We start from the raw sequence: 13,711 nt of genomic DNA, 5'->3' as shown, positions 1-13,711 counted from the left end.
CAGGGATGGGGCATCCACAGCTTCTCTGGGCAACCTGTGCCAGTGCCTCACCACCCTCTGAGTGAAGCATTTCCTCCTAACAGCTAATCTAACTCACACCTCTTTTAGAGTAAAACCAGCAAAGAGTTGCTCTCCATGTTTTTTATAAGTCTGCTTTAAGTACTGAAAAGCCACAACGAGCCCAGAGCCCTCTCTTCTGTAGGCTGAACAGCCCCAGCTCTCTCAGCCTTTCAAAGGCTGTTCAAAGGTCAGCTGGGCAAGGCCCCAAGCAACTGAATGTAACATTGAAGTTACCTCTGCTTTAAGTGGGAGGCTGGACTCAATGACCTTCAGAGGTACCTTTTAACCTAAAACTTTCTCTAATCCTTTAAATTAGGAAAAATAGCTCTTGTCAAAACTGGCCAGCCTTTATAAATCTCTGCTGTGAAACAATAGGGCCCATCCATACATTTTGAGCAACAGAAAATAGATGGAATAGCACCATGTACTGGTAAAGTTTCCTGGAGAACTGCATAACACATGCCTTTTCCATTGGGAGTAGGGCTTGACTCAGAAGGATCTCCTTGTTTCTTTTCAATACTGAGATGGAGATTGGAGCCCCTTGGAATGTTTAAAATGAACCCAAGAATCAGCATTAGAACACACCTTTGAGAAAACATTGTTTTGGGGAATAGTGTTACTGTTCTATGTTGGAGAATGCCTGTAGTTAGTAAGAGACTTAATGTAAGTTTAAGTCAGCACTTCTTTTTCTTTTTCATTCCCGGAGGCACTCTCCAACAAACAAGTAGACTTATGGTTAAGGTTAGGACTTGGGGAAGCATAGCACCATAGGAAAACCCAATACTGTGAAAGATGAGAATCTCATGTAATGCATACATTTCCTGTGGCAGGAAAATGTAATAATGTCATAATCAATATATCAAATTTGAGATTATGTTTTGCAGAAAAGGCCCTGCTTTAGCAGTGCTGGGTAGACTACTGTAAAAACCTTCCCACTATATGCTGGGTTTAGCTGACCGTTGCAGCTAGTCTACGTAAGCCTTAGAAAACTGCTACCATTTCATCCGTTAAATTTCTCCTCCCTCCTAATGACACAAGGCCAGGTTCCGGTAACAATTTTATTAACTCACAAGTGCTTACTCCTTCTAAAGCTAAATCACTGTGTTTCTTCACAGTCTTGCTTTGCTGTATACCTACACTGACCTGCTCTTATGACTTAGAAGACTAAGTGGTTTCAGAAGAGATTCTGGCCATCCGGTGATGTCTCCCATTACTGAGGACAGATTGAGTTGGCCATACCCAGATAATTCACACAAAATATTTGGAAAATATTTTAAGCCTCCCAAGTCAAACATTTTAAGACTGAACAAAAAAAATCTTCGGAAATGTATCCTATGGCAACAGCAATATACAGGGACATAAAGGCCATACTATAACAGAGCAAAATGTCCAATCGGCCAGCCAAGCACTTCTGCATGTTAAGATTTTTCTTAACCATGTATACAACCTTATGTTTACATACATAATATTTCATCTGCCAGTTTATCATCCAGTCACTCAGCTCTCAGTTTATTGCACTTCCCCAAAGTCATCTTTCTTTTCTATTACACCAAACTACTTATAACTATTTATCCATGTGAGGATCTTCCTTTTATCTCACTGCAGCTTAGGCTTTTCTCATGGTCTAATGATGCAGTGCTGATTTGTTTCTCTAAGTCTTTTGCTTCTCTAAGTCCTAAGACTGGCACTTCATTTTCAGCATGGTCTTCCTTCACATGCTTCTTAAAGAAAAGTTCCAGCATGAAAGAAAAGTTCCAACATCCTTGGGGGCCTCTGCAATATCAATTACTCACCGAGACTTTCTGCTGCCACTTTACCTCCCTTAATAAATCTTTAAATATACCTTGATCGTCTGTTTGTCCAGTTATTTCTGGTGAGCTTCCTTTTTTGGGGAAATGATTTATTACTAGATTTCTTTTATTCCTTTTACAGGGTTTTCTGTAATATAAATAAATAAATAAATAAATAAATAAATGTTTTGGCCTGACTTACTGTGCTGTAACATTTATCCTGTCAGGATTCACTTGCTTTCCTATTTTTCTTCTGCGGATAAAGCTCCAGCACCTTGACAGATGCCTTCTTATTTTCTACATCGTCTCCCACCCTGTTACCTTGCTAAGCCAGGATCAGGGAGCTTTATGTTTTTAAATAGGCAAAAAGAACCCAAATATTTGATCTATTTGTATTATCAATGAGGCCCAAAGAAGACATTTCAATGTTTGATTTAGCTGTGTGGGAAGATACCAGAGTAGTTATAGCTGTGTCTTTATCACACACTGCATTATTGTTTCCACATGTGGTGCTCAGAAACCATCTGACTGCTTTTGGAGCAGTAAAGAATTTTATGTAACATTTGTACAGAATAACAGTACTACCCGTGCTTGACAAAATACTATTTTCTACATCCTCTACAAAGTGTGATAATGAGCAAATGTAAGCCCCTGTAACAGCTAAGTAGTCAGTAGAGACTGTGAGATTGGCACAGAAGACAAGAGGCAAATATCCTCACCTTCTGTGGCATCTCTTGATCTCTTGGCAGAGATCAGAAGCATAACAACAAATTGGTTTACTGATATAACTTGATTTCTGAGTTCCTTTCTTTCGGAAGGAAGCATATTCCAACTAGTAAATCAGAACTTGGTCAGTTAACAGCAGAGCACAGACACGGCTTCATACTTCAGTTAAAGTCTAGTTCCGTACAAGTCTCATTCTGGATCTGGAGTTATACCAAACTAATATCAAAAATATACCAAAATATCATCTGACTCCCCAGTTTGGATGGCTGTCCACTGAGCCATCCACCTGTTCCAATCTGAGGATGTAATGTTGGAAGCTCACCATGATTTCAAAGGTGGTCTTAAGGTTCAAAGAGAAAATGGACAGGAATTTTGCCCCCGTAACAGAAGTAGCCTTTGAGTATTTTCATTCACAACAAAAATAACCATAGAACCATACAACAGCATGGGTTAGAAGGGACTTCAAAGATCACCCAGTTCGAATCTCCTGCCATGGGCAGGACACCTCCCACCAGACCAGGTTGCCCAAAGCCCCATCCAGCCTGGTCTTGAACACCTCCAGGGATGGGGCATCCACAGCTTCTCTGGGCAACCTGTGCCAGTGCCTCACCACCCTCTGAGTGAAGAATTTCCTCCTAACAGCTGATCTAAATCTCCCCTCTTTTAGTTTAAAACCATTCCCCCTTGTCCTGTCATTGTCTGCCTGAGCAAAGATTTGCTCTTCATCTTTTTTTATAAATCCGCCTGAAGTATTGAAAAGCTGCAATGAGGTCACCCCAGAGCCTTCTCTTCTTCAGGCTGAACATCCCCAGCTCTCTCAGCCTTTCTTCATAGCAGAGGTGCTCCAGCCCTCTGATCGACTTAATGGCCCTCCTCTGGACCTGCTCTAACAGATCAACATCTTTCTTTTGTTGGGGGCCCCGGACCTGGACACAGGACTCCAAGTGGGGCCTCACAATGGCAGAGCAGAGGGGCACAGTCACCTCCCTCGCCTTGCTGGACACTCCTCTGGTGATGCAGCCCAGGCTGCAGTTGGCCTTCTGGGCTGCAAAACTTTAATCTTTAAACTTTTAAACTTTTAAACTTTTAAACTTTTAACTTTATCCTTTAAGTTGCCCCACTGATTTTTATAGCTCATATATATCACTGCTCTTTTTGGTCTTGGAGATTCAGATTTTGGGGATCTTACTATGGTGACACTATAATTACACTATAAATTAAATAAATTATACTATAAATTTGATTATTAGACTATATATTCCCAGGACTACTTTCTCACACTAAGGCCAATTGCCATGTAATTTTTCTAGATACATTTTATTAAATCCTTAAGTAAGGTTGATACATGAAAACTGCCATTAGAAATTAGCCCTGATCTGAGATAACCCCTGGACTATGCCCAGGATTTGTTCAGGACATTGCTTGCAAGTCCTGGCCAAGTCAATGCTTGGAATGGTTGTTCCTGGATGCTTTCCAATGCTGGGGAGTCTTCCAACTACCAGCTTAGGCAAGGTATCCCCCACACTGTCCAATTCATACAGGAGCTAGATGCAAACAGCTCTTGGTACACCCACAGCCTTTGACAAAGTTAATGATTGTCTTTTGGTCAAAGACTCAGCTGGGAATCTTTTTTTTTTTTTTTCAGAAGATTAGAACAACAGGGCCAATTTCTTAATGAGACTGAGTTCATGCTGGACACACATGCAAACCAACTTTGTGTTTCTTTCATTACGCAGCAGTGGCCAGAGTTGAAATGCTCAGTCACATGCTAAAAGAGTGATGGGGTTGTACTAGACTGCAGTAGTTTGTAAAACCTTTCATGATATCTTTCCTCTTGTGCAAAATTGCCAGAGTGAAGCATAGGTTGATTGTAATCTGTCATAACATAGCCATGAGGCATAAAGCATACATTGGCTCGCTATAGGGAAGGGAAAAGGAAAGTTTAATAAAGACAGTACCAATACACTCAGGAGATGGTATTGTTAAATTGATATGGTTAAATAGATGCTAAGCAAACTCCTTATTTGTTTCCTGTTTTCTCCTGGTAAGGGATAGCATATTTTAGCTTATTCAAGAAAGGAGCTTAGGAAAAGCTGGCAGGTCACTCAAGACAGCATTCTCTAAGTAGAACAAAGAGTCATCGTGATACTCAAGGAAACAAGCAAACATACCAGGAGACCAGCTTGTAAGAAAAAAGGGTACCAGGAAAAAAGAAACAACAAAGCAATGGGTGAGGGTCGAAGGAAGAGATTAAATGAAAAAACTCAAACATACATGCTCATGAGCATGTATTACCTGGACAAGCTTGAGATTTGGGCCCACGTGAACCTCACGAGGTTAAACAAGTCAAAGTGCAAGGTGCTGCACCTGGCTCAGGGCAATCCCAGACATGAGGTCAGACTGGGAAAAGAGCTTATTGGAGCAGCCCTGCAGAGAAGGACTCTCTGTGGGGGTTCTGGTGGACAAAAAGTTCGACATGAGCCAGCAGTGCACACTTGCAGCCCAGAAGGCCATCTGCATCCTGGGCTGCAGCAAAAGAGGAGTGACCAGCAGGGCACGGGTGGTGATTGTGCCCCTCTACTCCTCTCTTCTGAGGCCCCACCTGGAGTACTGCGTCCAGGTCTGGGGCCCTCAGCACAAGAAGGATGTGGGGCTGTTAGAGTGGGTCCAGAGGAGGGCCACAAAGATGATCAGAGGGATGGAGCACCTCTCCTATGAAGAAAGGCTGAGAGAGCTGGGGATGTTCAGCCTACAGAAGAGAAGGCTCTGGGGAGACCTCATTGCAGCCTTTCAGTACTTAAAGGGGACTTTTAAAAAGGATGGAGCTCAATCAGATAATGACAGGACAAGAAGGAATGGTTTTAAACTAAAAGAGGGGAGATTTAGATCAGCTGTTAGGAGGAAATTCTTCACTCAGAGGGTGGTGAGGCACTGGCACAGGTTGCCCAGAGAAGCTGTGGATGCCCCATCCCTGGAGGTGTTCAAGACCAGGCTGGATGGGGCCCTGAGCAACCTGATCTAGTGGGTGGCATCCCTGCCTATGGCAGGGGGGTTGGAACTGAATGATCTTTGAAGTGCCTTCCAACCCAAGCCATTCTATGATTCTATGAGACCCAAAGAACTTTACTCAAGAGTGCTGAGACCTGCCAAACCCATTCTCTCTTCCAAAGGTTGTGGAGACCCGAGAGGTCATTGATGACTGAAGAAAGGCAAGTGTTGCCTCTGTCTTTAAAAAAAGATCAGAAGGTTGTCTCACAGAACTGCAGGCCTGTCAGCATGGGAAAGTCATGGAGTAAGTCCTTGTGGAGCACATTTCTGAGCATATTGAAGAGAATGTCACTGGGAGTAGTAAGGATGGTTGTACCAAGAATAAATGTCTGTGACAACTGGAGTACCAGTTTTATCCTGGAACCTGTCCTGTTTGACATCTTTATCAATGACCTCAAGGAGGTCTCATCGTGTTTGTAGATGACACCAGATTGGGGTGATCAATTCATTTGCTCAAGATGAGATTTGCTCAAGATGTTGCTGCCATCCACAAGGACCCACACAGGCTGAAGGAACGTTAAAAGCCAAACAAACCTGAATTTATCCATTACTCAATCGAATTTAAGTTGTCAAGAAGAGGAAAAGGTAATATATATATTTATTTTTTTAGAGTAGTTTTTTCAAAATAAACATTGTGGGGAAAAAATTGCTGTGCATTTCCTAAAACTCTTTGCATTACACTGGCCCTTGTTAGCTTGTTACAAAACCACTTCATACCACATTGGGCAACTTCTTGAATGATATGGAAACAATTGTTCCATCTACTCCTTACTTATGAAAGATTGGTAACATTTCCAAGCTTTCATTAGCCTGGTGTGTTTTTTTTGTTGTTGTTCTTTTTTTTTTTTTTTCCTCAGGGCTTCACCTAACACTGCAAAGCTAATGCTAAACCAATCTATTAGTAGTAGTAGATTTTTCAGACCATGCAAATTAAATTTCTCTCTTTCATTTATGATAAACAATTCATGAATTGGCTAGCTACACCTGCATCAACGCTGTGGAACACAACCTGTGAGAGGTTTCAGCAGAACACCCTACACCTGTGAACCGAGAGCTCTGGTGATGGAAGGGACTCTCTTCACCACTAGCTACAGGCCTCCAGCTAGACTCTGCAGCACTGAGCACAACCCTCTGAGCTCTGCCATCCAGCCAATTGCCAATCCACTTCACCATCCACTCATCTATCCCACACTTCCTTGCCTGTGAGGTTGTTATGGGAGACAGTGTCAAAAACCTTGCTGAAGTCAAGGTAGACCACATTCATCTCTCTCCCTTTATCTACCCTGCTAGTCATCCAATCATAGTAGGCTATCAGATTGGTTAAACATGACTTCCCCTTGGTGAATCCATGCTGACTACTCCTGATCACCTTCTTATCCTCCATATGCTTGGAGATGACCTCCAGGATGAGCTGTTCCATCACCTTTTACAGGGATGGAGGTGAGGCTGACTGGCCTGTAGTTGCCTGGGTCCTCCTTCTCGCCCTTTTTGAAGACTGGCATGACACTAGTTTTCTTCCAGTCCTCAAGTACCCCTCCTGTTCTCCACGACCTTTCAAAGATAATGGAGGCCAAGAGAAAGTCCTCATTTCTCCAGACTTCCTCTCATGTCTCCAGGGTCTGAGATTCTGGAGAGCTGGTCTTAGCAGTAAAGACTGAAGCAAAAAAGGCATTCAGCAACTCTGCCTTCTTCGTGTCCTTTGTCACCAGGGCACCTGCCCCATTCAGCAGCAGGACGACATTTTCCCCAGTCTTCCTTTTTCTGCTGATGTATTTGAAGAAGCCCTTCTCCTCTTGGGAGAACTGAATAAGTCTCTGCCTGTGCCTCACTACTCCTAGGGGAGTCTCAGTTTCTGATGCTGACAACACTGAACTAGAACAAAGCACAGAATAATACATACACAAAACCAAATCTTTGCTGTCTTATCATAAACACCAGGATATGGAGTGTCTCAGTTCACAAGCTGTTGAGCTGATAGCTCCCAGGAGAGGGTGGGGACTGTTGAAGGGGGGCACAAAAGAGATGTCCTGAAGGAAGCTGGTCTCTAACAGAGTCACAGTCCTGGGCTTGGCCATGCAGATATATGAGGGCACAAAGAGGGTCACTTGCCCCTGGGAGGGAACCGGCACCTGAGGAGAGCCATGGGGCCAGCAGACCATGCCCCCCCTGAGCAGGGCCCACCCCACAGCAGCCGTTGAGGGAGCAGGGGCAGACACAACCCAAGCAGAGGGGAAGATTGGCCGAGCCAGTCGGTGCACACAGAGCCGTGGTGAATTAATCCAGACTAGAGTTTAAAACAGGTTAGTCAAAACTAATTCAGCTACTCTCTGAACAGCCTTAAAGTACTAGTCGGATGAGACTGTTAGACAACCCTCAAGTTACCCAGAACCTGACCAAAAATGCCACCACAACAAGAAGTAAATTCCTTGATAAAAATTAATTGCCTTTCGGGGGAAATAAATAAATAAACAAATAAATAATAAATAAAAGTGCGTGTAAAATGGTTCAAGGTTGTCTCTGAACACTTAATTGATCATTTATTTATCTATTTCCTCCACCTGGAATGACTTGTCTTGTTACTCTCTTAGGCCCCATCATTTAGACCATCTTCAACCATTTTCAATCCTTGTTCCCCTTTCTCCTCCCAAGTGAAAACCATCTTCTGATAGCAGACTCAGGTGCAAATCCTCCCCTGTACCTATCACAAGGCTGGAGGAATGTTCTCAACCACCAACAGACAACAGTGAGCAATACTTGCTTGAATTGTGTCCTGAACATTGTTGAACTATTTTAATTCCCACTATCAGAATAAACCCAAAACAGAAAGGGTATGAGAAATATCTGAGAACTCTCTATTGGTGGATCTGATCACATGCACAAGCCAACTACTACTACTAATAAGGAGAGAGATTTTGGTTCAAGGAAAGCAGGGTTAAGAACTGCCCTTCCTCTAGCAGACTAAGGATCCTGTCCCACTCCTAAGAAGCCAGGGAGTTCTCTTTCCTGTTATTGTGCCTGTGCTAGAGGTGGAAGGTACAGGGTAATTCAAATCAGTCTGGCTATAAGTGCTTGAGAACAACATGAAATAAAAAGAACCATCTGCGTGAAGAACAACTAGCTTCTTCTATGTATATCACATACCACGTAAAACCAACTGTGAAGTAGCTAATTCTCAGCATCACCCAGAGCCACATCTAACGTTGCTGAAAGTTAGAGTGAATATTTTGGGTTAGATTCTCACATTTATATCACTGCAAAGTCTTTTACAAACTTGACATTACTCTATTCAAAATATCCAGTATACTTTGGATATTTTCTTTAAATTTGAAAATTCAGGAACTTTTGCATGGTATCATAGCCTAAGATGAATCAAACCAAACCAAAAGTCATACATTTCAGAAATGCGGGTCTTGCATTTTCAATGACACTTCTTTGCCTACAAATATGCAAGACAGAATTTTCTTGGCTGCTTCCAGATGCATGCCTAAGGATTGATCTTACCCAAGGAAGAACCTGGCCATAAATAATGTATACAGCAAGACAGGTCCTGATAAAATTAAATAACCTTGTTGTAAGCACTTTAAGAATGGACTAGTTCCACAAAACTACAGTTTTTGTAACAGAACTGCAGTAATGTATTTCCAGAACATATTATTTATGAAACTGTTCTTATTTATAGGAGGGGTGTTTTTGTGAGCATGTTCACAACTATTGTGTATTTTAGTTTGCACACTGCGACTATGAATATTTAGCTTATCTAACATAGCAGGAAGGAAGAGTTTGTTGCGTGATCAGTTCGTGTGAAATCATTAGCATCTACAAATTAGGACATTTAGGGAAGTTCAAACACAGTAGGGGAAATGATAATCTGAGTAACTTTCTGACTTGCAGCATTTGCAATTGAACATTTGCTTACAGTAAGAAAAGTGACAGAGCAAAACACTTGCAGGTTTAAGGGTCTTTGCAGCTCTGATCCATAATCAAACACGATAAAGGAGGAGGGTTTTTTCAAGAGGAGGTACGTGACTCTCTATTCTTTATGTTTTGGTTTTTTTTTTCCACAAAATAAATAAATAAATTTTGCAGAATCTCAGTGTTTGTCAAGGATTAAATTAGGTTGACTTACAGTACAACATCTACAAAATCTGTATTAGTTTACTGCTTAAGAAAACCTAGGCAGAATGTTTGTGATGCATAAGCCTATTTGATTAAAAATGTAAATTTGTATATATATAAAACTTCTAGAGCTTTCTGCAAGATTCAGGGAAAACTATGAAATGTCTATGATGTCTGTAGCACTTTATTAAAAGGGCAAACTAAAATGAAAAACAAAAGGTAATAATTTAGTGGTGATTAAAACTTACATTACAGTGATATGTGATTGTATAAGAGTGCAGTAGTATCTCTGTAGAGCTTAGTACTATTTAACAGACATTAAAAACTAATTTTTCACACTTTAGCCCTTTTAATCCATTTTTTTTTTAAAAAAAGCAAACAAACAAAAAAGCAGACTCATTGAGGAGGTTATCAAGAAATATTTCAGTATGGAAGTTGTCTCCGCACAGGTGAGTATTTCAATACGTATGCATGGAACTCATCTTGTTCATAAGGAACTTTAATTGGAAGAAATTACTGTTGCTTAAAGAAATCAATCATTTCTTGGACAATCCTAGTTATCTTGAACAGTTTATTTTGCTTGCAGACTGATTGTGACAGGGATGTGGAGGCAGCTCTGGTGTTGCTTCACTATTTGTCTGTGGCAAGGAGAATTACAGAACCTACAGTCAGCCCTGGGGCCCCCAGCACAAGGAGAAAATTGGAGCAGGTCCAGAGGAGGGCCACAAAGACGCTCAGAGGGCTGGAGCAACTCTCCTTTGAAGACAGGCTGAGAGAGCTGGGGCTGTTCAGCCTGGAGAAGAGAAGGCTCTGGGGAGACCTTATAGTGTTGTTCCGGTACCTACTCTTTGTCAGGGACTGTACTGACAGGACAAGGGTTAAAGATTTTAAGCTAAAAGAGGGAAGATTTAGATTCAATATAAGGAAGAAATTCTTTATTCAGAGACTGGTGAAGCACAAGAACAGGTCGCCCAGAGAAGCTGTGGATTCCCCCTGGAAGTGTTGAAGGCCAGATTAGATGGGGCTTTGAGCAACCTGGTCTGGTGGGAGGTGTCCCTGCCCATGGCAGCAGGACTGAACTAGATGATCTTTAAGGTCCCTTCCAATCCAAACCATTCTACGATTCTATGATTTGATGTTTGTTATCTGGCATTTATTTTGCAATAACTAAAATAAATGTTCGTTTCTATACCCTTTCTATTATTTATTCTAACTAGAAATATGTGGGTTTCTGTTTCTTGGGGAAAAAAAAAAAAGTGAATCCTAAAATAAAGAACATGGGATAGTCGATGCAGGAAGGCACCTCTGGAAACTGTCCAGTCCCACCCCCTGCTCAGAGCAGAGTAAGCTGCAGCAGGTTGCTCAGAGCTGTGTCCAGTCAGCTTTTGAATATCTCCAAGACTGAGGACTCAACAACCTCTCTGAGTAGCTGTGCCAGTGTCTGCCCACCCTGAAAGTAAAAAGTGTATTCTTCTGTTCTAGTGGAATGTCCAGTATTTCAGTTTGTGCCCATTGCCTCTTGTCAAGTCACTAGGCACCACTGAGCAGAGTCTGGCTCCCTCTTCCTTATTCCTCCCTCTTCCTTATTCCTCCCAGTTGATAAGATCCTCAAGATGAAGATGAGCCTTCATCTTCCCAGAATGAAGTCCCAGCTCTCTTCACCTCTCCTTTTATGAAAGGTGCTCCACTCCCTTAACCATATTCGTGGTCCTTTGCTGGACTTACTGAGTCCATGTCTCTCTTGTATTAGGAAGCCCGAACTGGCCACAGTACTCCAGGTTGGGCCTCACCTGTAGTAGAGGGGAAGGATCACCTTCCTTGTGCTAGCATCATTACTCCTGATGCAGCTTGGGGTGCCATTGACTGCCTTTGCCATAAGGGCACATTGCTGGTTCGTGGTCAGCTTCTTGTCCACCAGGACTCCAAGGGCCCTCTCTGCAAAGCTGCTTTCCAGCATATCATCCTCAGCCTGTGCAAGAACCCCAAGAGCTCATTTTCCTTTAATGAAATTCATTAAATGCTTGTCACTCCATTTAGCTGGCCTGTCTAGGACCCTCTGAAGCAAAACAGAATATCACTTCTCCCACTTCTGTACCATCTCAAAAAAAAAAAAAATACTGATCTAGAGACTGAATTGATTCTGGAAAAGCTTCATTGAAGTAGGTAAATATTTCATTGCCTTGTATGCATTGCCCAATTTTTATCCCTATTTCTATGCCTCCTGGTACACTTAGCATGTGTATGGTGCTCTCCATATGTCCACAATGTATAAGCATTACTTTGTTGTATGTATAAGCATCGATTTATGTTCACATCACCCAGAGAGTAAAATTCAAATTTTCATCTCTGGAAGGGTGTCACAGGCAGGAGAAATTTTCCCAGAGCCACTCAAGAAAACAAAGCCACTGGTAGAGCTAGGAATTAGAACCAAGGAACCTTGGACTCAGGTAGCATTTTCGGGTAGCATCCTGCACTCACACCCTGAGAGAAAAGACAACAGTCTGTACAGACTAATAGGGTAAGAAATTAAAGTGTTTAAGTCAGTCTTTAATTGATGATTTCTGTAAAAAACTGCTATAGATATGCCACAACTTTTAAAGGTGACCTTATTTTCCTTCTGGCACATCGATAGTGAGATCATTCCAAAGCATATTGAGTTTGCCTATGCCTAGCTACAAAAGATTGAATATGCTCAAATTCACTAGCATACAATGAAAGAATCCTCCTTACCAGGGATATGATCACTATTTCTGAGTAAGACAAATCATACATCTGGTTATGTTAGATAATAAGCTTAACAGTAATTTAAATGTGATCCTTGATAAGATTTTGCTAGTGAAAAATTAACCATATAGTCTATGTCCATACATCTAAATAAAAGAAAGCTAGGACTTTTCATAGCTCCAGGGTCATGTAGCACTGGCCAGATCACATCCACATAGCTTTGGTGGATAGATTAGGTTTATAGCAAATCTGCCTTGGAGAGAACTAGGGAGTGAGCTAAGAACTGAGGAGTGTAGAAACCAGGTTCTTGAGTTCCCTCTGCATCCCTCCCCCATGCAGTAGCATAGCCACAAGCTGAAAGGCCAAGGCACCAGTAAGGCTGGTCAGGAGGAAAAAAAAAGGAAAAAGAAATCAAAACAGAAACAAGCATAGAGTTAAGAATGAGGGAAACACTACTTACACAAGTATGTTCTTGTTTCTGTTAGTTTGATCCTCCAAATAACACTCCCAAGCAGTCTGAGATAACTACACCTTTCTTCTGACACCCTGAGGTCTGTTGAGAGCAGAGAGAGTTTAACCATACCTGTTTGCAAAAGACCAGTCTGGGAGAAGGTGCAGGTCCTGAGGGTACAAAGCTCCTGCAGATGTGGTGCTGGAGCCATTTGCTTGGCTGCCAGGCAGAAGGTACAGAAGAGTAAGGCAACTGAATTAAGTCTCCCTGCAGCTCCTCTATCCGTCACCCTGCCTGCAACCCAGAGAAAATCCAGGAGACTTGGCCATGTGTTGGTGCTTTCAGTCCTGGTGGGGCAATGTAGAGAACACAGCAGTAACCCAACTCAAATCTTTTCTTGTGTAATTTATTTTAAAAGTCAGTCAACAGTGAAACACAAATGCATTGGGAAGCAAATTCCTTCAGTGCTCTGGTCAATGGAAAGGGCCGTTTCTTATGAGGGGAGTAAAAACAGCTCCTGCTACCCTCACAATAAGCCCAGTGACATGTCCAGAGCCTGGACACAACAGTGCCAGCAAGCACTCCTCTAAGCAGGAAGGGCTGCAGATGACTCTTTTGGCAGTGATCAGATGAGCGTTTCCATGAGAAAACATGGAGAGCATTTACAGTATGGGCCTGCCGTCACTCCTAAGAATTTGAAAGCCCAAGAGTCACAAGAGCAGACAGAAGGAGATGACAAGAAGAATGAAGCAAAGACAATAAAGGAAAGGAGAGCAGAGAGTTGAGAGAGAGTAAG

At 42.2% G+C, this 13,711-nt stretch overlaps 1 protein-coding gene across 5 annotated transcripts in view; it reads left to right on the top strand.

The window, feature by feature from the left end:
• Positions 1-5,457: 5,457 nt before the first annotated feature.
• Positions 5,458-13,711, top strand: part of LOC310887099 (granulocyte-macrophage colony-stimulating factor receptor subunit alpha-like) — a 23,880-nt gene continuing 15,626 nt past the window's right edge. For 3 of the 5 annotated variants that reach the window (XM_083812589.1, XM_083812590.1, XM_083812588.1), the window contains exons 1-2: positions 5,458-9,642; positions 10,116-10,189. In XM_083812589.1, the coding sequence (XP_083668715.1) occupies positions 10,169-10,189 (21 nt within the window). In that variant the 5' untranslated portion in view covers positions 5,458-9,642; positions 10,116-10,168. The remainder of the gene's footprint in view (positions 9,643-10,115; positions 10,190-13,711) is intronic. The other 2 variants (XM_083812592.1, XM_083812591.1) reach the window with 1 other exon arrangement.

The sequence above is a fragment of the Anser anser genome (assembly GCF_964211835.1).
Source record: "Anser anser genome assembly, chromosome: 1".
Lineage (NCBI taxonomy): Eukaryota > Metazoa > Chordata > Aves > Anseriformes > Anatidae > Anser > Anser anser.
This window is presented reverse-complemented; position numbering and strand designations above follow the sequence as displayed.